Raw genomic sequence first — 25,264 nt, forward strand, 5'->3', positions numbered from 1 at the left:
ACAACGCTTCACCCCATGTGACCTACTTGTTGTGTGTATGTACTGACATGTATGTGTAACTGATAGATGCGCGCACAGACACTACATGTTAATATTTTTAAATGTATGTACATTTTAAAAGTCTTTTGTCTGTAATGTATTTTTTGTTATGTGTCGGACCCCAGTAAGACTAGCTGTCACCATTGGCATCGGATAATGGGGATCCTAATAAATCAAATAAAAAATAAAAGCAGGGACCTCATGAAATGGGGAGTAGTTTGGACAGCATTAAGGAAAAAGATTATTCAGATGATTACCAGTATGTGTTTGATGATTACCTTGGACAGCAACACTAGACTCAGGAAATGAGCACAGCGTTTCCAAAAAGCCAGTCTAATAGGATAATGTCAATGCAACTTTGATATGTGACCACTTTAGACTTGATAAGTGTGGTGCATATAGACAGGTTTTGTTAAGGATGGAACTCAATGTGCCTTTTTCTGTCGGCCTAAAGACGTGCCAGAGGTTTTGAGTGATTGGCCAATTCAGACTGACACAATAGCAATACAGCAGTTATGATACTTATAGAATGTCCCACATATTTAATGGATATGTTTAAGTATTTGAAAGATGTTGATGCTTGAAAGTCTGAATAATTTGATTGCAAAAGGATAAATCAAAAGATTTCTCTCTCTGTCCTTTCTTTCTTTGACTCTCTTTTCTTCCCTCTCACTTGTTTTTCTGTCCGTTGTACTGTGATATGAGTCCCAGTCCTGACACAGCTGCCAAACACTCGGGAGCTTTGGAACATCTGGGCCTAATGGTGAAAGGGTTCTGCAGACCAGACACACATGGAGAGAGGTTTGGGGCATAGAGAAAGACAGGAGCTCTCCCCACTGCACACCGCACTGTGGAAGGGGGAAACGACGGGGGAGTCATGAAGTAGCTACCATTGCTCTGCATGTTGTATGAAGACAGTCACACATTTCACCCATGCATACTGTATTCTGATTAGTGTGTGAAATACTGTATGTGATCTATAGCAGGGTTTCCCAAACTCGATCCTGCCCAACCCCCCAAAACATGCACACAGAGGGGGCCCTAGGACAGAGTTTGGGAAACACTGATCTATAGAACTGTTAATATGAAATATTTGGATTGCTTGTGGAATGAAATATAAAGCAGCAAAAAATTATCTAAAGTAGAAATGTATTGTTTTCTCACTTCAAAACGGATCTGATTGCCTTTGCACGTTCAAGAGCAGAATTGTATTTACTTTTATTGTAAACTTGGTTATTTTTATGGTAAGTGTTACCACATGCATCCCAAAAACTTACACATGTATCCCAAAAAATACATGAACTAATGGTTTTGTGGGGCTATTTTATTCTAAAATCATCTTATTTGCTAGCTTTCATATATCCTCTACCGTGACTGCTCACCGTATTGTGGATGAGAATAGAATAAGACAGCACTAACTGCATGCCACCTCACACTCCAATGTCACTTTCCCTTATGGAAGCTTGGAATTACTGTAGTTCTGTATTTTAGTATGGTGCGCCACAGAAATATCATTGCAATGGAGCTGCCAATAACTGGGGGGGAGGGGAAATCACCATCTTTAAAAGAATTTGGAGACAGTGGGAGGGGTGAGTCTGGAACGGTAAGGAACACATGACTTGAACACATAACAATAATATACTAGCATTACCCAGCATCCTACATGCCATATGGGCAATGTTTTGTGAAAACAGAGATTCTAAGGCTCGCACAAGTTTACAGATTGCCTATGTTTTTTGTTGGCAGTTTTTTCCCAATTTCGTTTTCCAGTAGAAACGAATGGAGCCTCTTGATAGAGCATGTGGGGAAAGCTGAGGAAGTAGATTTGACCAGTTTTCTGCTGTGCTACTTTAGTGGAACTGATTGGAACCACGAGGGAGAGGTTAGTATGCAGCCTCTGGCTCCCTGGGTCTCTTAGATTGCATATCATCCACATACCTGCTCTAATTTCTGCATATGTACCTCAGCCCAAGCACGCCCTCCCCTCCACCAACTCGATTTCCCTCTTCAACCACCCCAACCCAATGCTCAAACACTTCCAATTAGCCTCTGAAGACATATATGTTCACGTTGTGTTGTCATGCCTCTGGTTCCGATTAGTGGATCACTCCATTAAAAAAAATAGTTGTATAGGAAAATGTAATTGCTCGGTGTAGGTATTTCTCTGGGCAATAATGATAAGAATGCATAGAAATGTCCAAAATGTGGTAGGTGACTTGCTGGGACTAAATGGAAGCAGGCTGCTACAGAGCCTCTATGGATGCTCCTGCAGAAGAGTGAGACTTGGAGCAGGCAAGAAGACAGAGGAGAACACTCACTTGTCCAAAACGAAGTAAAGGTCAAACCCCCCGTAGCAGGAGGACCCTGCCTCCCTCCCGTCCTGGCTCTGTCCTGCAGTGCCTGCCACCAGAATTGCCATCAGGGTGCAGATCTCTGCTGCAAGCATAGTCTGCCTGCAACTGCCCAGAGACATATTTCCTGCTTCAGGAGAAAGCTGCAAAATCAAAATGAACACCTTCAAAAAGTCCAAACTAGTCCAAATAATCTCCTTTCAGATAGTTCCTGTGTTCCCCAGCACGCCGCCTCGCGGTGCGGTGATCCACCCAGAGTTAAGATTCCAGGCATGAAATATTCCCAGTCTGGATCAGCATCCCATCTCCACAGCAGTCCTGTGCCGGGAGAGGGGGAGTGGAGCTGCTTGGACTGAATCAGGAAGAGCTGTTCCAGGTCAAACACTCTCAAATCAACACACACACACACTGGCAGTGGGGATACATTTTTGTCATGCAGTACTTTTTCCTTTCTTTCTATTGTTTTTCTTTCTTTCTTTCTTCCCTCTGTTTCCTACATCTTCAGCAATAGTGCCACTTAGTGGCAAGTGGGTTATGACTGCAGTGATTATGATTCATTTTTTGCCATATTTTTTAATTTATTTTTAGCACACAACTTTGCATAAAGTTTACAATTACAAAAAGTTCACTATTTACTATGTTTTTTTCTACGAAGTCGGTAGCAACAGTGTAATTAAAACCTGGCAAAATCAATTGACGTTAGTTAGAAGTCCAGCTATCAACTGTTGGTAAAAGTAATTGTTTTTCAATAGTTTGTAGTAGTGATCACAGGGTGGCTTGTTACAAACACACATCATTCATCAGAACAGAATCAAATATTCCACATAGTTCCTTTAATCACATGCATTGTCTTACCTAAGGGTGCTAATTATGTTTATTTTACATAATTAATTTGACTGGGACAATGTTCAATAATAAAAGATTCAGGACTCTATTCAATCCGTATCGCAGAAGTTCAGCGTTACAGCGTGATTGAAATTTGAAGAAATGTTACCGCGTTGGCAGAGACGGCATTCACGGTAAACGCTGCATATGTCAGCTCAATCGGACATAACCTTGTCAGTCATTGACATAAAAAAAACATTTGGCTTGACAATGACAGCAATGGAGTTGACAAGAGCACAAACAGATCTGAGGCCAGCATCAATTATTTTGGGCATGGACTCTACAAGGTGCCAAGCGTTCCACAGGGATGCTGGCCCATGTTGACTCCAATGCTTCCCACAGTTTTGTATAGTTGGCTGAATGTCCTTTGAGTGGTGGACCATTCTTGATACACACAGGGAACTGTTAAACGTGAAAACACAGCAGCGTTGCAGTTCTTGACACAAACCCGGTGTGCCTGACACCTACTACCATATCCGTTCAGTCACTTAAATCTTTTGCCTTGCCCATTCACCCTCTGAATGGCACACATTCACAATCCATGTCTCAATTGTCTCAAGGCTTAATAATCCTTCTTCAAACCTGTCTCCTCTCCTTCATCTACATTGATTGAAGTGGATTGAACAAGTGACCTCAATAAGGGATCATAGCTTTCACCTGGTCACGTCATGGAAAGAGCAGGTATTCTTAATTTCCTGCAGTCTAATGACCACAAGCGCCCTCTATTGGCCTCATGAGTGGAATGTTATTAATATTTTTCATAACAAAGTCAAAATAAAAATAATAAACCACCTACAACTATGGCAAATGGTTTTGTTTCAGTCTTCTGTGATGTACATAAAGTGTAATATTGGGATGCAAACTCGAAATGTAATATATTTCAACTCTATATCTGACTCTTTTTTTTTACATAACCATGTGTGTAACGGCGTATACTTTTGTTTCAAAGTATATTTGTTCAAGACTACCAAGAAACACTGTGTGACCCTGATTTAGCTCCCTCTAGTAAAAGGTTAATGCTTTGTATACTCAGTGTATGTGATCGCAAGGTTTGAAATTAATATGTTGTAGTCAAATATTATATCTATTTAAGCTTCCGGCAGTCAGTTTGCAGTCTAAAAATGATTTGTATAATTATGTTCTGGCCCCCTGACCATCCGCTCAAGAAAAAAAATTGTCTCGCAACTGACTCTAGTTGATGATCCCTGCAATGAATCAGTACGCTCCTTCCTCTGCAATGCAATTTTCTTCTTGTCATTGTAAACTCAATTTGTGCTGTCTGATTAACAGTGTCAAGGTCCTTTTCAACTTATTCCCGAAACCCTTCTTCTTTAAATTTGTATTAACAGATCTCAACCAACTGAAAGATGCATACACCGCCACCTACTGTACTGGAGTGTGAATGCACTACACCTTGTGACACGAAAGGGAACCTGAAAAGTTACAAAAAAATGGACCTACCAACTAACCCAACACCAATTAAAACCTCACCACTATTCCACTACTTGGCCCTGTCTGATCCTTTACCAGGCCGGCACACCTTCTGCAGTAACATATTTTACATCCAAATACTTCTCTACAGCTGCACCTACCACAACATCTATTTTCTGTGATTTATGTTCCATTTCTGCTGGTACAGTTGATAACAATGGTGAATGACAGATCTGTAAATCCCCATTTCCCCAGATCTGTAAATTTCCATTTCCCCAGATCTGTAAATCCCCATTTCCCCAGATCTGTAAATCTCCATTTCCCCAGATCTGTAAATCTCCATTTCCCCAGATCTGTAAATCCCCATTTCCCCAGATCTGTAAATCTCCATTTCCCCAGATCTGTAAATCCCCATTTCCCCAGATCTGTAAATCTCCATTTCCCCAGATCTGTAAATTTCCATGTGAATTTGGTGGGGTCAACCAAAAAGTTACATATCGTCTTTTTAAATAATACCAACATCATCGCATGTTTGCGCGACCTTTGCGGAGTCAATAGAAGATATGTCACTGTTTTCAACACATCGTGTTTTAGACTATGTTTTTTAAACAAGCAAGATAAATGAAGGTTCAATCAGTAATGAGTGAACGAACAACAACAAAATCTTCAGATTGTGTAGAGTGTACGTTCTTGACAGAGTTCGTAGCGTAACTGTCAACGTCACGGCCATAGGATCTGAAGGTCCTGGGTTTCTGACCATTCTATTTCGTGTATAGTTTTGATACCTGTCTCCCAGTCCCGACACACACACTGGCCTGTGCATGCACGCACGGTGTGCTTATTTTCAATTATTAGGTGGCTCTACGGAGCAGAGAACAGTGGAGACTAGAGAGCTCAACTTTTAAGGAATACGTCATTGCCCTCATCTGTCAGATGCACTCTACCTCTACAGTACATCCCAGGGACACAATGTATAATGGCAGGGTGGTGGATTGTGTTCCCTGAAATGCGCACCCTAGCTGATTGAGAGAGCACCGGGACCTCTCTATGCACTTGTTTATCTTCTGGTCCCACTGGAACATCCAGGTCCTCCACTGCGCAATATCAGAAAAGACCATTGTCGTCCCGGCAAACATTCGGATGACCCCTCTAAATCCACGCATCTGCCGCACCAATGTCGTCCCCTCGGTGTATCCAAAGTCTCTGCTAATGCAGAGCAACATGCAGTTTGTGCCACTCATGCTTTGCTCTCCAAGCCACCTAATGTGACAGTCAATAATGTATTAGTGCTGAGCGATTAACCAAAATTGTGGTTATTTTTCGGTTTTTAAACGACTAATTGCCTGAAGTAGTTGTTTTTCCTGTGAGCTTGAAGTGCCGTTTCTGTAGAGATAAATCAGATCAAGCCTGAACAAGCCAATATGCTACATAATTTAGCGCAGAAAACATAGTAATTAACTACAATGACCATAATCCATTGTGCGGACGCTTAAAATGGTTAAATCTGTGCTGAGTAAAACATTGGGATTGAGAGAAGAGAGAACAGAGAGTCTGAAAGAGAGTCTGAAAATACATTATCAAAGTGATTGATTGTTGGTATTCAACAGTCATAATGCGTGCCTTATTTACATTGAAGAACTACAAAATCGTGATTTTGTCAGACAGCCCAGCTCTAAAAAGATGAAATGATAACCTGGAATGAAATAATAAAGTAATCAAATAAAATAAATATTTTATTAAAGTTAACTAAAGTGAATAAATTATGGTTAATAAGTAATAATCAGTAATGGGCACTTTTATTAATGGTTGTATTCTGTGTTGTTACAGCATTCAACCCACATAATGCAAAGTGCATTTAATGTTAAATAAAATATTCGAAACCGAAATCAAAAACCGACCTCAAAAAGCACAAATCGCTCAGCACTATAATGTATGTACAGTTGAAGTCAGAAGTTTTCATACACCTTAGCCAAATACATTAAAACTCAGCTTTCACAATTCCTGCCATAATCTTAGTAAAAATCCCCTGTCTTAGGTCAGTTAGGATCACCACTTTATTTTAAGAATGTGAAATGTCAGAATAATATTAGAGAGAATGATTTATTTCAGCTTTTATTTATTTCATCACATTCCCAGTGGGTCAGAAGTTTACACACACTCAAACAGTATTTGGTAGCATTGCCTTTAAATTGTTTAACTTGGGTCAAACGTTTCGGGTAGACTTCCACAAGCTTCCCACAATAAGTTGGGTGAATTTTGGCCCATTCCTCCAGACAGAGTTGGTGTAACTGATGTTTGTAGGTCTCCTTGCTCGCACAAGCTCCTTCAGTTCTGCCTGCAATTTTCTATGGGATTGAGGTCAGGGCTTTGTGATGACCACTCCAATACCTTTACTTTGTTGTCCTTACGCCATTTTTACACAACTTTGGAAGTATGCTTGGGGTCGTTGTCCATTTGGAAGACCCATTTGTGACCAAGCTTCAACTTCTTGACTGATGACTTGAGATGTTGCTATGTTGCTATGTTGCTAGATGTTCTATTTTGTGAAGTGCACCAGTCCCTCCTGCAGCCAAGCCCCCTACAACATGCGCCACCCCCGTGCTTTATGGTTGGGATGTTGTTCTTCGGCTTGCAAGCCTCCCCCTTTTTCCTCCAAACATAATGATGGTCATTATGGCCAGACAGTTCGATATTTGTTTCATCAGACCATAGGACATTTCTCCTAAAAGTACAATTTTTGTTCCCATGTGCAGTTGCGAACTGTAGTCTGTCTTATTTTATGCCGGATTTGGAGCAGTGGCTTCTTCCTTGCTGAGCGGCCTTTCAGGTCATGGCGATATAGGACTCGTTTTACTGGGGATATAGATACTTTTGTACCAGTTTCCTCCAGCATCTTCACACGGTCCTTTGCAGTTGTTCTGAGATTGATTGGCACTTTTCGCACCAAAGTACGTTCATCTCTAGGAGACAGAACGCGTCTCATTCCTGAGCAGTACAAGTATACTTGTGTACTATTGTTTGTACAGATGAACGTGGTACCTTCAGGCGTTTGGAAATAACTCCCAAGGATGAACCAGACTTGTGGAGGTCAAAAACAAACAAAAAAGAGTTCTTGGCTGATATCTTTGGATTTCCCCATGATGTCAAGCAAAGAGGTACTAAGTTTGAAGGTAGGCCTTGAAATACATCCACAGGTACACCTCCGATTGACTCAAATTATGCCAATTAGCCTATCAGCAGCTTCTTAAGCCATGACATCTAAAGCCATAACCGACTTGCCAAAACTATAGTTTGTTAACAAGATATTTGTGGAGTGGTTAAAAAATGAGTTTTAATGACTCCAACCTAAGTGTATGTAAACTTCGGACTTCAACTGTATGAGTAACTGTGTACAACACACCACCACCTGGTGTTATGTTGGGCATCTACTGACCAAACAAAGATTTTAGGAAATATACAGTATATTTTTCTTTATGACATGTACTATATTGATAAATAAAAGGTTTAAGAAAATACAGGCAGGCACCACATTACTACAAAACAGCTCGCTGAATCAAGCATGATGGTCTAGTAAGTATAAAAGCAAAGCTTGTTTTCATATAATTTAAGAAAGCTTGAAAAGGTAGTGGAATGGGATTAGTGTGGTGTGTGAAGAATCCAATACTTTAACTTGTAGGCGATGCAAATCACATTATTGTGGGAGAACCTGCTCTAAGAATATGAATTAGGCTATTTGAGAAGGTTTGAATCCTAAGTAACCTGCACATTGTTTGAAGTACAATAGACCAACATAGCTACTGTAGTAGGTCAAAGCTGTGTGCTGGAAAACCTTGGTAGAGCATGGGTGAAGTAGGCATTGTGGTGCTCATGTGAATTTCCTTTCTTTTTCGGCTTCAGAACAATACCTACTTTCACTTAAAGCATATTTTTTTGTTTTAAATATACATAAGGAATACTGTAAGTGCAAGTAGGCTAGCAGACAATGAGAAGTGAAAATTTGCAAGTTGTTGTGAAAAATACAATGTCATCAGGGTTATATTTACCACAGCTATATAGCCTTGGGGATGACTGAGCCATGAGCTCGAGCAGTCTACCGGAGCCCCAAAGAACAGATTTAATAAAGAGAGGTACTTTTCATATTCTTAGTGTACTGTAGTCTATTTACCGTAACAGAGATCCACTCATTTAAAGCATTCATCTTTTTGTAAAACCAGCTGTTGTATTTGTGTTGTGAATGTGTGAATATATACCTCTTAGATATCCACTCTACTGTACAGTTACATATTTTAACTACTAGGTTACTTTGATTTCAATGTCTCTTGGGACTCTCCTTGTAACTTGTCAGTAGGTTATATCATCATACAGTAACTTACACTTGGAACATAATTGACATGTTTAGAGACAGATCCGGAAGTGCCCAATTTACTTACTTATTTGTCATCAATCAATGAACAGGTCTTATAGTGGTGGGAAAAATAGTCCTACAAATATAAGGAACTAAAGACAGACCATTAAATTTTGTTTAAATTATTCTGTAGGCTTACTATAAATCAAATATAGGCTACATGCATTGGTCGCACTATCCATGTGGTACAGTATCCCTAATCGTTATAGAGTATGAGTGACGCTGATGCGTTTCCAGAAGTGGACTAGAAGCATTACGAGACGCAGTAGAGCGCACCGGCACAGACAAGACCAGACAAGGGAACTATAGTGTAGCTCTTCCAAAGGTAAGTCTCTCTTTGAAAATCTCAATAGGCATCCTGCAGATTTCTATGAAATGGCAACTTTGCCTTCTCAATCTTATGAATTTAACTCACCATTTGTTCTCACTGAGCTTTCACTGTATTTTCTTTCTTCGTCAATTTCATGTACCTGTTTCAGTAAGAACATATGTGTCATTTGATGGTAAAAAATAAGAACAATAAATCACGATGGAGTGGATTCGTCCAAATGGCAACCTTTCCTTGATTATTTGTATGATGACTAAAGCTTTTTTTCAGAGAATGTTTGTGCTATGGCTTTATCGTTTTTCTTTAATATTCCTTGCGTTTCTTTTAAAATATATATTTGTATCTGCTAGGTTTCTCTGCCAATATGTAGGCTATAACACGTTTTTCTGATGTGATTCCATTTGGAAGGTGACTTGTGAAAATGGAGATTGCGTCACTGAATGAAACTGCTGTGAACAGCACCATGGACAGTGCCACTATGGACAGAGCCAACCGCACCTACATGCCTTACTACCTGCACTCCACTGGCATGTCTGTAATCTATATCCTGTGCTATATGGTGGTTTTCCTGCTCTGCGTCGGGGGGAACGTGTTGGTCTCCCTGGTGGTCCTCCGGAACCGCAACATGCGCTCCGTCACCAACCTCTTCATCCTCAACTTGGCCATCAGTGACCTGCTCATTGGAGTGTTCTGCGTTCCAACGACTTTGATTGACAGCCTAATATCAGGTGAGAAAGTGGAGGGAGCAGAAATGCGTAGGGCACATGCAGAAATCGATGCGGGATCCCCTCCGTAAGGGGAATCATATGGTTCTGGAGGCGAGAGTGTTAACTTTCTGTGAAGGGATCAAAGGTTTCAGTCTGGCTTTTACAGCTAGACGCTGTCTCCAGTTGAGTCAACCAAGTGTGAGAAGGTCTGGAGTGAAAAGGCTGATTTTCAATCAACTTGCTATTGATAATTAATTATTGCATAACCACTGGGTATGGGGGAATTTGGGGTAATATTTGGTTAAGTTGTTCAATGAGATTTCAACCTTTATTTACCTACTCAAAAAGACGGCCATACGTTTCTTGAAATCCAAATGTTTGTTTAATTCACTACGCTTTCATCCATCTATAAAAAGCACAACAAAATTCCAAAGGAGAAAGTTAAAACAATGTCAGATTTTAGTTAGTTGTCATCTAAATGTGTTATCACTGCACTTTCAACAATTTACAAGCACAATAAAGTTCAAACTGGAATACAATGTCAGAAATGTTGTATTTATACAACTACTTCATCTAAAAGCACAAACAAATAACCTGGGCCTGGTTTCCCATAGAGTTGGAATTTAGGCTTACTTTTATTTATTTTTTATTTAACCTTTCGTTAACTAGGCAAGTCAGTTGTGAACAAGTTCTTATTTACAATGATTGCCTATCAAGTGGCAAAAGGCCTCCTACAGGAACTGGGCTGTGATTAAAAATACAAATGTAGGACAAAACATACATCATGACACCACAACAGTACATAAAGAGAGACCTAAGACAACAACATAGCATGACAGCAACACATGACACAGCCCGGTAGCCACACAAAATGCCAGCAGCACAAACATGATACAAACATTGTTGGGCACAAACAGCACAAAGGGCAAAAAGGTGAAGACAATAAGTGTTTTAACAAAGCATGTTTCCTACAATGGCCGAAGATGTAACAGGTGTTTCCCAAAACAGCACCCAGAGAAAATGTCACTGAGTGCATTGTTGAAGCATGTGTTGATACCTATTGGATCAAAAGAAAGGCAACACTGCTCTCGGATCAGCATTCTCCATTCAAATCTTACATTAACGTTCAAATTATTCCACAATAGTGATGACGGATCAGCTCCTAGAAAGATTTTGTTACCTATGACTGCAAATATTGAGGTGGCTAATTCTAACTCTTACCCTATAATAATGCACTAAAATATTTGGCACATCATTGGGCACCTTAGGCTACACATCATGAAATATATTGAGACAAATTACAGACAGTAGCCTACAAGTAGCTAAATATATCTCAATTGAATGTATTAAATGTATTTCAATATAATTGAAATTGGCCTAGCCTATAGCCTACTGTATTTATTTTTTAATACAGTCATCTCTGTTTTATATTTTTATATTACGTTTTATACGTCGCAATTGCAAAGACATTGGCAACTTTGTATTTGTAGTCAACTTTGTTTTCTGAATTATCGGCGGTCACAGAGAGGCGGACAAACTATGTGATTTTATGTTTATGTTCTGTGTATAACATGATGCTATGGGCAAAAAAAACATCTAATGACGCACTTCGTTGTTCTTTGAGTGGTCTGACGCACACTTAAATTATGAGTGTTTTCAAGTGAATAGTTAATAACGATGGTTTTGGGCAGGGACGGAGTTGTGGGAGGACCTTTGGGGGCTTGCCCCGCCCAAATTTATCTGCTTGCCCTTCCAAATAAAATATTGAAATATTGATCATTTATTTGACCGAGATTCGCGCCGACAGAAAGATGCATCAATCTCAGTTAAAGATACCGAGTGAGCGAAACAGCGACCCTCTGTCTCAGTATGTGTAGACCATGTATCTGATGCTGTCTGGACCAAAAGAGTATGGCATGTCATACTATTTCTGTCCAGACAGCATCAGTTGCATGGGCTACATATAGAGGTGCGCTGTTTAGATCACGCGGATGCTTTGTCCGACGATAGAGTGTCAGCAGAGAGGAAGCGGCAAAGCGAGAGAGCACTCGCCAAAATCTGTCCAGTATAAACCCAGTGCGTTTCTATGGGAATATGCAGACCTAAACTTGTCGTCTGCCTCCCAGCCTTTGAGACAAAGACTCCCATTGTTAAGGTGGTGACTTGAGCATCTCATCATGACAGATCTCTGGTTTCAGCCTCTTGTGAATTGGAAAGGAAAGTTAAAATCAAAATCAAATTGTATTGGTCACATAAACATATTTAGCAGATGTTATTGCAGTTGAAGCGAAATGCTTATGTTCCTAGCTTCAAAAGTGCAGTAGTATCTAAAAATGTACAACAATACACAAAAATCTAAAGGTAAAAGAATGGAATTAAAAAACATTTAAATATTAGGACAAGCAATGTCGGGGTGGCATTGACTAAAATACAGTAGAATAGAATACAGTAACATATGAAATGAGTAAAGCAGTATGTACACATAACTAAAGTTACTAGTGTTCCACTATTAAAGTGATTTCATGTCTATGTATGAGTAACCAGATGGTAGCCTACTAGTGATGTCTGACGGCCTTGAGATAGAAGCTGTTTTTCAGTCTCTCGGTCCCAGCTTTGATGCACCTGTACTGACCTCACCTTCTGGATGGTAGCGGGTGAACAGGCAGTGGCTCAGGGTGGTTGATGTCCTTGATGATCTTTTTGGCCTTCCTGTGACATCGGGTGCTGTAGATTTCCTGTTCCCCCGGTAATGCGTTGGACAGACCGCACACTCCTCTAGATAGCCCTGCGGTTGTGGGCGGTGCAATTAGCGTACGAGGTGGTGATACAGCCCGACAGGGGGCTCTCAATTGTGCATCTGTAAAGGTTTGTGAGGGTCTTAGGGGAAAAGCTGAATTTCTTCAACCTCCTGAAGAAGTGATGTTGCACATCTTCACCACACTGTCTGTGTGGGTGGACTATTTCAGATTGTCAGTGATGTCTACGCCGAGGAACTTGAAGCTTTTTACCTTCTCCACTGTGGTCCCGTCGATGTGGATAGGGGCTTGCTCCCTCTGCTGTTTCCTGAATTCAACAATCAGCTCCTTCATTTTGTTGACGTTGAGGGAGAGGTGCGGGTGTACAGTGCACTAATTGGATGCTGGAATTCCCAAAAGTAAATTGACATTTCAACAAAATTATATAATTACTCCTGTCTAAATAAAATCATTCAAAATACTTCACCATGGAGCATGACTTACCCACAGAGGATCATTATCTTATTGTTATTTTTAAATGCTGTGGATTGTTTCCTTGCATGCATATGTAAGAAGGTGCCCATTTGGCAATGTCTTATTTCTGATTGTCTTAACTCACCACTCATGTTTTCTTCGCCTCACACAAGGCAACAAAGTCTGTTTTTCTATCAGCCATTGCGAATGATACATGTAGTTCCTCAGTATTTGAAAAATCTATCAACACTCCCGTCCTCAGTGTGAAAGAGCAAGATATCATGATCTGATAATCCCATATATCCAGTGGAAACGTCATAAAAAAACTGCTTTTTGTCCCAAGCTCACTGGTGCAGGAAACTTTGAGGGTCCAGAATAGGCTAGTTGATTCAATGTTGCAAGTTTCTTAGAGACAGCTTCCGGACGGACCTGTGATAATTTGATACAATGTTGAACTTCACTAGCAATAGCTCAGATCAAAACAGATAAAAAGGGAGGCAGACAGGCGGAGAAGAGAGATGAATGTGTGTCACGTTCTGACCTAAGTTCTTTTGTTATGTCTTTGTTTTAGTATGGTCAGGGCGTGAGTTGGGTGGGTTGTCTATGTTCTTTTTTCTATGATTTGGGATTTCTTTGTTTGGCCAGGTATGGTCCTCAATCAGAGGCAGCTGTCAATCGTTGTCCCTGATTGAGAACCATACTTAGGTAGCCTGGTTTCATTTTTGAGTTGTGGGTGACTGTTTTCTGTTGAGTGTTTGTTTCTGCACCAGACTGAACTGTTTCAGTTTTGTTCACTTTTTTTTCAGTGTTCATTTACGTTATTAAAAGATGGACACTTACCACGCTGCGCATTGGTCCGATCTCTCCTACTCCTCCTCAGAAGAGGAAGAGGATAGCCGCAACAGAATCACCCACCACCAAAGGACCAAGCAGCGTGGTAACGGGCAGCAGCAGCAGCAGAGATTTCCAGACTCCTCTACATGGGAGGAGATCTTGGATGGCAAGGGACCCTGGGCACAGCCGGGAGAATATCACAGCCCCAAGGCAGAGCTGGAGGCAGCGAAAGCCGAGAGACGGTGGTATGAGGAGGCAGCACGGCAGCGCGGCTGGAAGCCCGAGAGGCAGCCCCAAAAATGTATTGGGAGGGGCACACGGGGAGTGTGTCTAAGCCAGTTAGGAGACCTGAGCCAACTCCCCGTGCTTACCGTGGAGAGAGAGGGACCAGGCAGGTACCGTGTTATGCCATGAGGCGCACTGTGTCCCCGGTGTGCAGGCATAGCCCTGTGCGGTACATAGCAGCGCCTCGTATCGGCCGGGCTGGAGTGGGCATCGAGCCAGGTGCCATGAAGCCGGCTCAGCACATCTGGTCTCCAGTGCGTCTCCTCTGGCCGGGGTACATTGCACCAGCGCTACGCATGGTGTCCCCAGTTCGCCAGCACAGCCCAGTGCAGGCTATTCCACCTCGCCGCACTGGCTTGTCAACGGGGAGCATTCAGCCAGGTAGGGTTGGGCAGGCTCGGTGCTCGAGACCTCCAGTGCGCCTTCACGGTCCGGTCTATCCGGTGCCACCTCCACGCACCAGCCCTCCGGTGGCAGCCCCCCGGACCAGGCTGTCTCTCCGTCTCCTCCCTACAGGTGCTCCCGCCTCTCCAGTGCTGCCAGAGTCTTCCTCCTGCCCAGCGCTGTCAGAGTCTCCCGTCTGTCCTGAGCTGCCAGAGTCTCCTGTCTGTCCTGAGCTGCCAGAGTCTCCCGTCTGTCCTGAGCTGCCGGAGTCTCCCGTCTGTCCTGAGCTGCCGGAGCCATCCGTCACGCCGGCGCTGCCGGAATCGCCTTTCACTTCGGAGCTGCCGGAGTCTCCCGCCTGTCCGGTGCTGCCGGAATCTCCCGTCTGTCCTGAGCTGCCAGAGTCTCCCGTCTGTCCTGAGCTTCCAGAGTCTCCTGTCTGTCCTGAGCTGCCAAAGTCTCCCGTCAGCCAGGAGCTGCCAGAGCCGCCCGTCAGCCAGGAGCTGCCGGATCCGTCTGCCACGCCGGCGCTGCCGGAATCGCCCTTCACTCCGGAGCTGCGGGAGTCTCCCGCCTGTCCGGTGCTGCCGGAATCTCCTGTTTGTCCGGTGCTGCCGGAATCTCCTGTCCATTCGGGACCCGTGGCTAGGGTCCCCAGTCCAAGGTCGGTGGCGAGGGTCACCGCCCCAAAGAGGCCACAGAGGCAGATAAAGAGGCATAGAAAGACTATGGTGGAGTTGGGGTCCCGTCATTCGCCAGATCCGCCACCGCGGACAGACACCCACCCAAACCCTCCCCTATAGGTTCAGGTTTTGAGGCCGGAGTCCGCACCTTTGGGGGGGGGGTACTGTCACGTGGTTGGTTCTCAATCAGAGGCAGCTGTCAATCGTTGTCCCTGTTTCAGAACCATACTTAGGTAGCCTGGTTTCACTTTTGAGTTATACGTTGTATTTTAACTTTGCGATTTTTACCATTTTACTTCAGATGTTTATTATTAACCACGTGACACGTTAGGCGCTTCCTTTTGGGGTGGCAGGTAGCCTAGTGGTTAGAGCGTTGGGCCAGTAACCGAAAGGTTGGTGGATTGAATCCCCGAGCTGACAAGGTAAAAATATGTTGTTCTGCCCCTGAACAAGGAAGTTCACCCACTGTTCCTAGTCCGTCATTGAAATAATAATATTTTTTTTCTTAACTGACTTGCCTAGTTACATAAAAAAAAAATATATATATATATTGTCACGTGGTTAATAATAAACATCTGAAATAAAATGGTAAAAATCTAAAAGTAAACAAACAATGATTTTGAGAAACAGAAACATTATTATTCAAATGAAACTGTTCTTAGAAAATTTGCATTTATACATATTCATAACTGGCACACAGATCAGTAGAAATGGAAGAATAAATTGTAAGCTTCTCCAAACTTGAAACTCATGAGTTGCCTATGGTCTTTACTACCTACACCCATTCAGTGGCGATTTTAGCATGTAAATCTTGGTGGGGCACTCCCCATTTTGTTTTTAGATGCATGACAGCAAAGCCACTCCACAACACAGCACAACACTAAACAATACATTATTTGCACTATAACAGTGACAAACTGTGCCCATACTGTTAAGGCCTAAATAAAGCTGTCCCAACAGCAGAACTTTCCTTTCAGCACCATCGCTACACCTACACAGCGGAGTCTTGTCTGGCAGCTAAACAGTTCATTCGGGGCGATTGGTATCCTAGTGGTTAGAGCGTTGGACTAGTAACTGAAAGGTTGCAAGATCGATTTCCCCGAGCTGACAAGGTACAAATCTGTTGTTCTACCCCTGATCAAGGCTGTTAACCCACTGTTCATAAGCTGCCATTGAAAATATGAATTTGTTCTTGACGGACTTGCCTAGTTAAAACAAATTCAGCCTCATTTACTGCATTTAAAAAAACATAGTGGTTTCTACTTACTCCTTGTGGATTTGTGTAATTTGATAAAAAGCCTATTCGTTCAGCACTTTCAAAATGGACACAGACAGAAATTCAGATAGACATTAGTTCAGATAAATTCAGCAACATGTCGAGGGCTTAACATGTCTAGCTTGCTAGCTAAGATTTTGAAAGTATGTTGTTGATATGATCAGTCCAATCAAAGCTTTGTAGATATAACGTGATTTGATGTCATTTTATCTATAGTCAATGACCTTGAGCCTTCTAGGATGGTCACTTCTAATATAAATCTATGGCTGCACCCAAGGGGGCTTGAACTGCCTAGCTCTCCCGGTAGATTCTCCGATGACACTAGAGAAGATTACCAATGCCTAAGCTCTGCATTTTCCACTGGTTGCCCCTCCACCAAAGAAAGCACTGAGCTAGGCTGAAACAACTCTATTTTGGAGCTGCCATATTCAAGAAAGCAAGAAAGAGATCATGTTTGCATTTGGCTTTATTCTCTCAATAAATTCATTTTTACATTGTTCGCAAACTGATATGTGACACAAATGAATGCCAAAATAACATGCTCTGCCCCACCTGCCGTGAATGACGGGTCACAACTGTACCCATTTATTAAATGTGTTTTTGTCTGCCACACATAGCAGTGAAAGGCTGGCCCTGTGAAAAAAACGTCTAGCCTTTGGAAATCGAATGCCGTCCAACTGATTAGTTCTGGCACCAGGTGTCACGCCTGCTCCCACTCCCCCTCTCTGGTCCTTCGAGGTTCCAGGCTGCCCATCATTACGCACACCTGTCACCATCATTACGCGCATCCACGTTTCATTAGACTCACCTGTACTCCACACATTTAGATTTCTCAGTTTCATCCCTGTGTCAGCATTAATGTTGTTTTGTTCCCCCTGTCCAGATGCTGTCCGTGTTTGGTTCATGTCTGTTATTTATTTAATGTTCACTCCCTACTTGCTTCTCGTCTCCCAGTGTCTGTTCTTACAGAATGATGGCACCAATATGAAAACATCAGGGAGTTTTTTAGTTTTTTGTTTGTTTGGTGGCATCGGGTCCTGTTGCTGCTGCTGAAGGAATCGGGGATGCCTCAGCTGGCTCGTCAAGCTTCCATGGCTTAGCTGACTCGAGAGGTTTTCTTAACTCGGTTGGCTCGGCAGGCTCCCATCCCACGTCATGCCTCAGCCGGTTCGTCAGGATCCCACGCCTCAGCGGCTCGTCCTGCTCCCACGCCTCGGCCGGCTTGTCGGGCTCCCACACCCCAGGTGGGACCAATAGTGGGGGGGGGGGGGTACTGTCACGCCTGCTCCCACCCACCCTCTCTGGCGCTCAAGGGCACCAGGCTGCCCATCATTACGCACACCTGTCACCATTGTTACATGCATCAGCACTTCATTGGACTCACCTGTACTCCATCACATTTTTGATTGCATCCCCTATATCAGTCTATTCCTCAGTTTCATCCCCGTGCCAGCATTATGGTCAATATTTGTCCCTTGTCCAGACGATGTCCGCATTTCGTTTCATGTCCGTTATTCATTAAATGTTCACTCTCTGTACTTGCTTCTCGTCTCCCAGAGTCTGTCCTTGCAACAGCTCTGGTTTTTGTTAAGTTGGGGCGGCAGGGTAGCCTAGTGGTTAGAGCATTGGACTAGTAACCCAGAAGGTTGCAAGTTCAAATCCCCGAGCTGACAAGGTACAAATCTGTCATTCTGCCCCTGAACAGGCAGTTAACCCATTGTTCCTAAGCCATCATTGAAAATAAGAATTTGTTCTTAACTGACTTGCCTAGTTAAATAAAGGTAAAAAAATAAAAACTTGTAACAAGTTAATAGAGTATTTTCTACATTGCAAAAGTGTAATGTGTGTGATTGTCTATGCAACCAAATATCAACATTTGAAGGAAAAGTATATTTTGTGCCACTGACTAATTTTGGTTTTAATTGAAGTTTGTCTCCAAGTTAATAATTGATATGTTGGATTCACGTCTCAATCTCAACCAATAATCAATGTTAAAGAATAGTACTAAGTCAAATCAGACTTTATTTCAAGTTCATTTCAAATTTAATTTAGTTGAGATAGAGGTGAATCCAACATATAGTTTAGCATTCATTTATAGAAAAAACAGACTAAATCAGTGACACCAATGGATCTATCCAAGCAGAAGATCTCATTCAAATATTGATATTTGTTTGCGTTGACAACCAAACACAATACAAAATCCAGTTTGTCTACAAATATATTAATAATTTATATATTATTAATAATATTAAATGTTGGGTTCACGTCTCCATATCAACCAAAATCAAAGTTAAGGAATAGGAATGAATTTAATCTATGCAAACTTTAAAAGCACTTTAAATAGACTTTAAATAGACTTTGACTTTGACTTTTTTTAGGTTGAAAAGGAGACGTGAATCCAACATATTCCAAGAGTTGTGTGTATGTACTGACATGTATGTGTAACTGATAGATGCACACACACACACTACATGTTAATGTTTTTAAATGTATGTCAATTGTAAAGTCTTTTGTCTGTAATGTCTTTCGTTATGTGTCGGACCCCAGTAAGACTAGCTGTTGCCATTGGCATTGGGTAATAGAGATTGTAATAAATAAATTAAAATCAAATATTAATGATGAATTTGAAGATTACATTTTAAATCAACCAAAGCTTGAAACCATAAGGCTGCGTTTACACAGGCAGCCCAATTCTGATATTTTCCACTAATTGGTCTTTCGACCAATCACACCAATTTATGAACTATGTTTTGCATATTTTTAGTTGAACCCTGGGTTGAATTGAGACAATAGCTGTTTATAACTTTGCAAATGTTATATAGGCCAAAATACTACAATTGATGATATAAGACTTATAAATATATATGGTTACATTTCATTTGCTCTGTCAAACCTACCCTTTGAAATGACTTTGATAGCAACAGTGAATATATTTAGTGATATATTGGTACTAGTCAGTGACAAAATAAAAGCTAAGCAGGGTTGGGCATGGTTAAAACCCTGGATGGGATAACAAATGAATAGTTGTAGATCAACTCTCCAGTAATAGGTAGGGGATGTAACATTGAAGATCGGATGTTGTTTCAAAGGTACCAATTATACATATTTTATACACGGTTTGTCCAATGTACTTTCCATGTAGATTCCATGTCATAATACATTTAAAAATGACATTCAAACAATGTTGATTCAACTAGCTTGTGCCCGGTGGGTACAGTTGAAGTTGGAAGTTTACATACACTTAGGTTGGAGTCGTTAAAACTCGTTTTTCAACCACTCCACAAATTTCTTGTTAACAAACTATAGTTGTGGCAAGTCGGTTAGGACCTCAACTTTGTGCATGACACAAGTAATATTTCCAACAATTGTTTACAGACAGATTATTTCACTTATAATTCACTGTATCACAATTCCAGTGGGTCAGAAGTTTACATACACTAAGTTGACTGTGACTTGAAACAGCTTGGAAAATTAATGGCTTTAGAAGCTTCTGATGGGCTAATTGACATCATTTGAGTCAATTGGAGGTGTTTCAAGGCCTACCGTCAAACTCAGAGCCTCTTTGCTTGACATCATGGGAAAATCAAAAGAACTCATCCAAGACCTCAGAAAAAGACTGTAGAGTTGCGCTGAAAAACTCAATCTCAGAACAACAGCAAAGGACCTTGTGAAGATGCTGGTGAAAACAGGTACAAAATTATCTATATCCACAGTAAAATGAGTCCTATATCGGCATAACCTGAAAGGCCGCTCAGCAAAGAAGAAGCCACTGCTCCAAATCCGGCATAAGAAAAGGCGTTTTGCAACTGAACATGGGGACAAAGATTGTACCTTTTTGGAAAAATGTCCTCTCGTCTGATGAAACAAAAATAGAACTTTTTGGCCATAATGACCATTGTTATGTTTGGAGGAAAAGGGGGAGGCTTGCAAGCCGAAGAACACCATCCCAACCATGACCCACTGGGAATGTGATGAAAGAAAAAAAAGTTCAAATAAATCATTCTCTCTACTATTATTCTGACATTTCACATTCTTAAAATAAAGGGGTGATCCTAACTGACCTTAGACAGGGAATTTTTACTAGGATTAAATGTCAGGAATTTAAATGCATTTGGCTTAGGTGTATGTAAACTTCCAACTTCAACTATCTATTAAATGTATGCATTTTCCATCCCTTTCAGGGCCATTTGCTCCCTTAACGCAATGTATATCTACACATCTACAGTATTAAAATCCATTCTCATTCGAAACACATTAAGATTCGTTAAGATTAAAATATTTGGTGTAGCAACCGGGCTACTGCCTGTGTGTAATGCAGTCTTTCTTTCCAGGATGGCCGTTTGGCCAGATTACATGCACCATGAGCAACCTGGTCCAGGGGATGTCAGTGTCAGCATCAGTCTTCACTCTGGTGGCCATAGCTGTTGACAGGTAATTCACCACCACACCACCGCACTATCCTGTCACAGATCTGTTTGTGCTCTTGTCAACTCCATTGCTGTAATTGTCAAGCCAAACATTTCTCTCTGTGGCATTCAGTCTCTCTTCCTCCCTACCCCCTTCCTCTCTCTCTCTCTTGCTCTCTCTCCCTCTGTCTGTTTTTTTCCTCCCTACCTCCCCCTTCTCTCAGGTTCACAGGTATTGTGTACCCCTTTAGACACCGAATGAGGCCTGTGACTGCTCTCGTCACCATCCTCTTCATCTGGGTGCTGGCGTTTGCTATAATCTGCCCCTCGGCTGCTACCCTGACCATCATTCACCTGGAAGACACCTACCTGGTCCAGGACAACCAGACATACCCTGTCTTCGTCTGCTTTGAGAAATGGCCCCGGCCTGAGATGCGTCGTGTCTACACCATGGTCATCTTCGTGCACGTGTACCTGGCCCCCCTGGGTGTTATCAGCATCATGTATGGCTGCATCGTTGCCAAGCTCTCCGTCAACCTGAGGCAGGTGAGGCTGGCAGAGGTGCGGAGGGCCCATTCACAACGCAGGGTTAAAGTGATCAACATGCTGATCATGGTGGCAGTGCTCTTCATGGTGTCATGGCTGCCTCTGTGGACGCTGATGCTGCTAACTGACTACAGGGATCTGGACACGCAGCAGATTGACTTCCTCAGCAGCTACCTGTTCCCTGTGGCCCACTGGCTGGCCTTCCTTAACAGCGGGATTAACCCCATCATCTATGGCTTCTTCAATGAGAACTTCCGCAGGGGGTTCCAGGCTGCAGTGGCCTGCAGGGCCTGTTCACAAAAAACAACAACAGGGGTGGTTAATACACGCTTCAACTTCCCGCCCCCTAACAGAGTATTTAACGAGAACCCTGAGTCCTCTGATGGGAGGAAAGGCCACTGCTCTAAGGGCACTCCTAAGATTATCCCACATGGAACCAATGGAATCCTCCTGGATGATATTAACAGGAATGTTGGACTCAGCAGGGTGATTGGAGCCTGGGTGGAGTGATTCTATTTAGGGCTGTGACGATTATAGATTCATTGTTGTGCAAATGGCCATGGTTATTGCAATAATTGAGCTTGTAATGCATCTTTACAAATTAGCAATGAGATACTTAATGAATACAACATAGCTTTGTTGACACACCCCTGTCTCAAAAACGAATCGTTTTGACTGCTTGGAATTTTTGGAAATGAAGCTTCTATTAACTGTTAACCATGCTGTTCTGCTTGCAAAATGATAACCAACGTTACCCACCCATGTTGTAGGTGTGGTTCCCTTGCGCACACTGAATAAATGTAATTCAACCACTGAAAACCTTCCCATTTGCTAGCCAACAGATTTCATTCAATAGGGTTTTCAGTACATTTATCTAAAGCCATCCCTTTGAATACGATGTACTTTAAATTAAAATTTTCTCGACAAACTCACTACAACATGTATCAAGTGAATGGGTTCAGAATAGGGATCAATCGAAGCAAACCATGGAAATACACACATATTCATCACCAATTGGTAGATTTTAAAATACTCAGATTTTATAGATTATTTAGGCTTAGGAAAGTATTTATAAATCATACATAAACAGGGTTGGAGAGCCTTCATACACAAAATATATTGGTGAATCAAAATTACAGTGGTTTGATTTATCCTGAAAGTTGCCATATTCAATAGATCAACCCATTAGATATTGGAAGGTGAGAAAGGTGTACAATAGAAGTTGAACAGTAGTCCAATAAATCCACTGACTGTGATGACAACAGTCCAGTCGCCATGAACGGTGCGCCAGGCTCCAGGTTTAAACTGCTATGTATGGTCTGCTTCCCATAATGATTTTAAAAAGGCTACGTGTCCCAAATTATTGCACAACTTGTAATACGCTAATACTGTATGTCCACTATTAATAGCGACCCTCCGAAACATCCACATGGATGTGACAGAGGAAAGAAAGGGAGGCCTAGACGATGTAATGGAATAATGCTAAATGTAGACTACATATTTAAGGAAATGAACAGTCCCTGCACTAAAGTGACAGTTATTATGTACAGTGCCTTCAGAAAGTATTCATACCACTTGACGTATTCCACATTTTGTGTTACAGCCTGAATTAAAAAATGATTAAATATATTGTTTTAAAAACTATCCCACATAATGACAAAGTGAAAAGATGTTTTTAGACATTTTTGCTAATTTATTGAAAATGAAACACATATCTTATTTACATACAGTACCAGTCAAAAGTTTTGACACACCAACTCATTCCAGGGATTTTCTTTATTTTGACTTTTTTCTACATTGTAGAATAATAGCGAAGACATCAAAACTATTAAATAAAACATATGGAATATATGTACTTCAAAGTAGCCACCCTTGACTTGATGACAGCTTTGCACACTCTTGGCATTCTCTCAACCAGCTTCATGAGGTAGTCACCTGGAATGCATTTCAATTAACAGGTGTGACTTGTTAAAAGTTCATTTGTAGAATTTCTTTATTTCTTAATGTGTTTGAGCCAATCAGTTGTGTTGTGACAAGGTAGAGTTGGTATACAGAAGATAGCCCTATATGGTAAAAGACAAAGTCCATATTATCACAAGAACAGCTCAAATAAGCAAAGAGAAACAACAGTTAATCATTACTTTAAGACATGAAGGTTAGTCAATCCGGATAATTTCAAGAACTTTGAAAGTTTCTAGATGTGCAGTCGCAAAAACCATCAAGCGCTATGATGAAACTGGCTCTCATGAGGACCGACACAGGAAAGGAAGACCCAGAGTTACCTCTGCTGGAGAGTTCATTACAGTTACCAGCCTCAGAAATTGCAGCCCAAATTAAAAGCTGCACACAGTTCAAGAAACAGACACATCTCAACTGTTCGGAGAAGACTGTGTGAATCAGGCCTTCATGGTCAAATTGCTGCAAAGAAACCACTACTAAAGGACACAAATAATAAGAAGAGACTTTATTGGGTCAAGCACTGTTTGTGATTTATTTATAATTCAAAGCACACTTAACCAGCATGGCTACAACAGCATTCTGCAGAAATACGCCATCCCATCTGGTTTGCGCTTATTGGGACTATCATTTGTTTTCAACAGGACAATGACCCAACACACTTCTAGGCTGTGTAAGGGCTATTTGTCCAAGAAGGAGAGTGGATGGAGTGCTGCATCAGATGACCTGATCTGCACAATCACTCAACCCAATTTTTATATATATATTATAAGTCAGTTAAGAACAAATTCTTATTTTCAGTGATGGCCTAGGAACAGTGGGTTAACTGCCTTGTTCAGGGGCAGAACAACAGATTTTTACCTTGTCAGCTTGGGGATTTGAACTTGCAACCTTTCGGTTACAAGTCCAACGCTCTAACCACTAGGCTACCTGCCACCGCATTAGATGGTTTGGGATGAGTTAGACTGCAGAATGAAGGAAAAATAGCCAACAAGTGCTCAGCATATGTGGGAACTCCTTCAAGACAATTGGAAAAGCATTCCAGGTGAAGCTGGTTGAGAGAATGTAAAGAGTGTGCAAAGCTGTCATCAAGGCTGGCTACATTGAAGAATCTAAAAACTAAAATATATTTTGATTTGTTTAACACTGGTTACTACATGATTCCATATGTGTTATTTCATAGTTTTTATGTCGTTGATGCCATGTAGTCCAAGATAGAATTGTGATCAGGCATACAATTTATCTGGGGAAGGGTATAAAGCCATTTCTAGAGTGTTGAACGGAACCAAGAGCATAGTGGTCTCCATCAGTGGGAAATTGAAAAAATATGGAGCTACACAGACTCTGCCTGATCTGGCCGTCCGACGAAACTGAGCAACCGGGTAAGAAGACCTTGGTCAGGGAGGTGACCACGAACCCAATGACCACTCTGACAGAACTACAGAGTTCCTTGTCTGAGATGGGAGAACCTTCAAGAAGGACAACAGTCTCTAAAGCACTTCAACAATCTGGGCTTTATGGTGGAGTGGTCAGACGGAA

At 41.7% G+C, this 25,264-nt stretch overlaps 1 protein-coding gene and 1 pseudogene across 1 annotated transcript; one reads left to right on the forward strand and one right to left on the reverse strand.

Annotated features, from left to right (window-relative positions):
- Nucleotides 1-2,810, reverse strand: part of LOC135548357 (anthrax toxin receptor 1-like) — a 49,776-nt pseudogene extending 46,966 nt beyond the window's left edge.
- Nucleotides 2,811-9,860: 7,050 nt separating this feature from the next.
- On the forward strand, nucleotides 9,861-22,465 carry LOC135547939 (neuropeptide FF receptor 1-like). Its single transcript, XM_064977148.1, has 3 exons — nucleotides 9,861-10,167; nucleotides 21,149-21,248; nucleotides 21,448-22,465. Exons 1-3 carry the CDS (start codon nucleotides 9,861-9,863, stop codon nucleotides 22,277-22,279), a joined length of 1,239 nt encoding a protein of 412 aa, XP_064833220.1. The 3' UTR covers nucleotides 22,280-22,465.
- Nucleotides 22,466-25,264: the final 2,799 nt, after the last annotated feature.

This window comes from Oncorhynchus masou, chromosome 11, assembly GCF_036934945.1.
Source record: "Oncorhynchus masou masou isolate Uvic2021 chromosome 11, UVic_Omas_1.1, whole genome shotgun sequence".
NCBI lineage: Eukaryota > Metazoa > Chordata > Actinopteri > Salmoniformes > Salmonidae > Oncorhynchus > Oncorhynchus masou.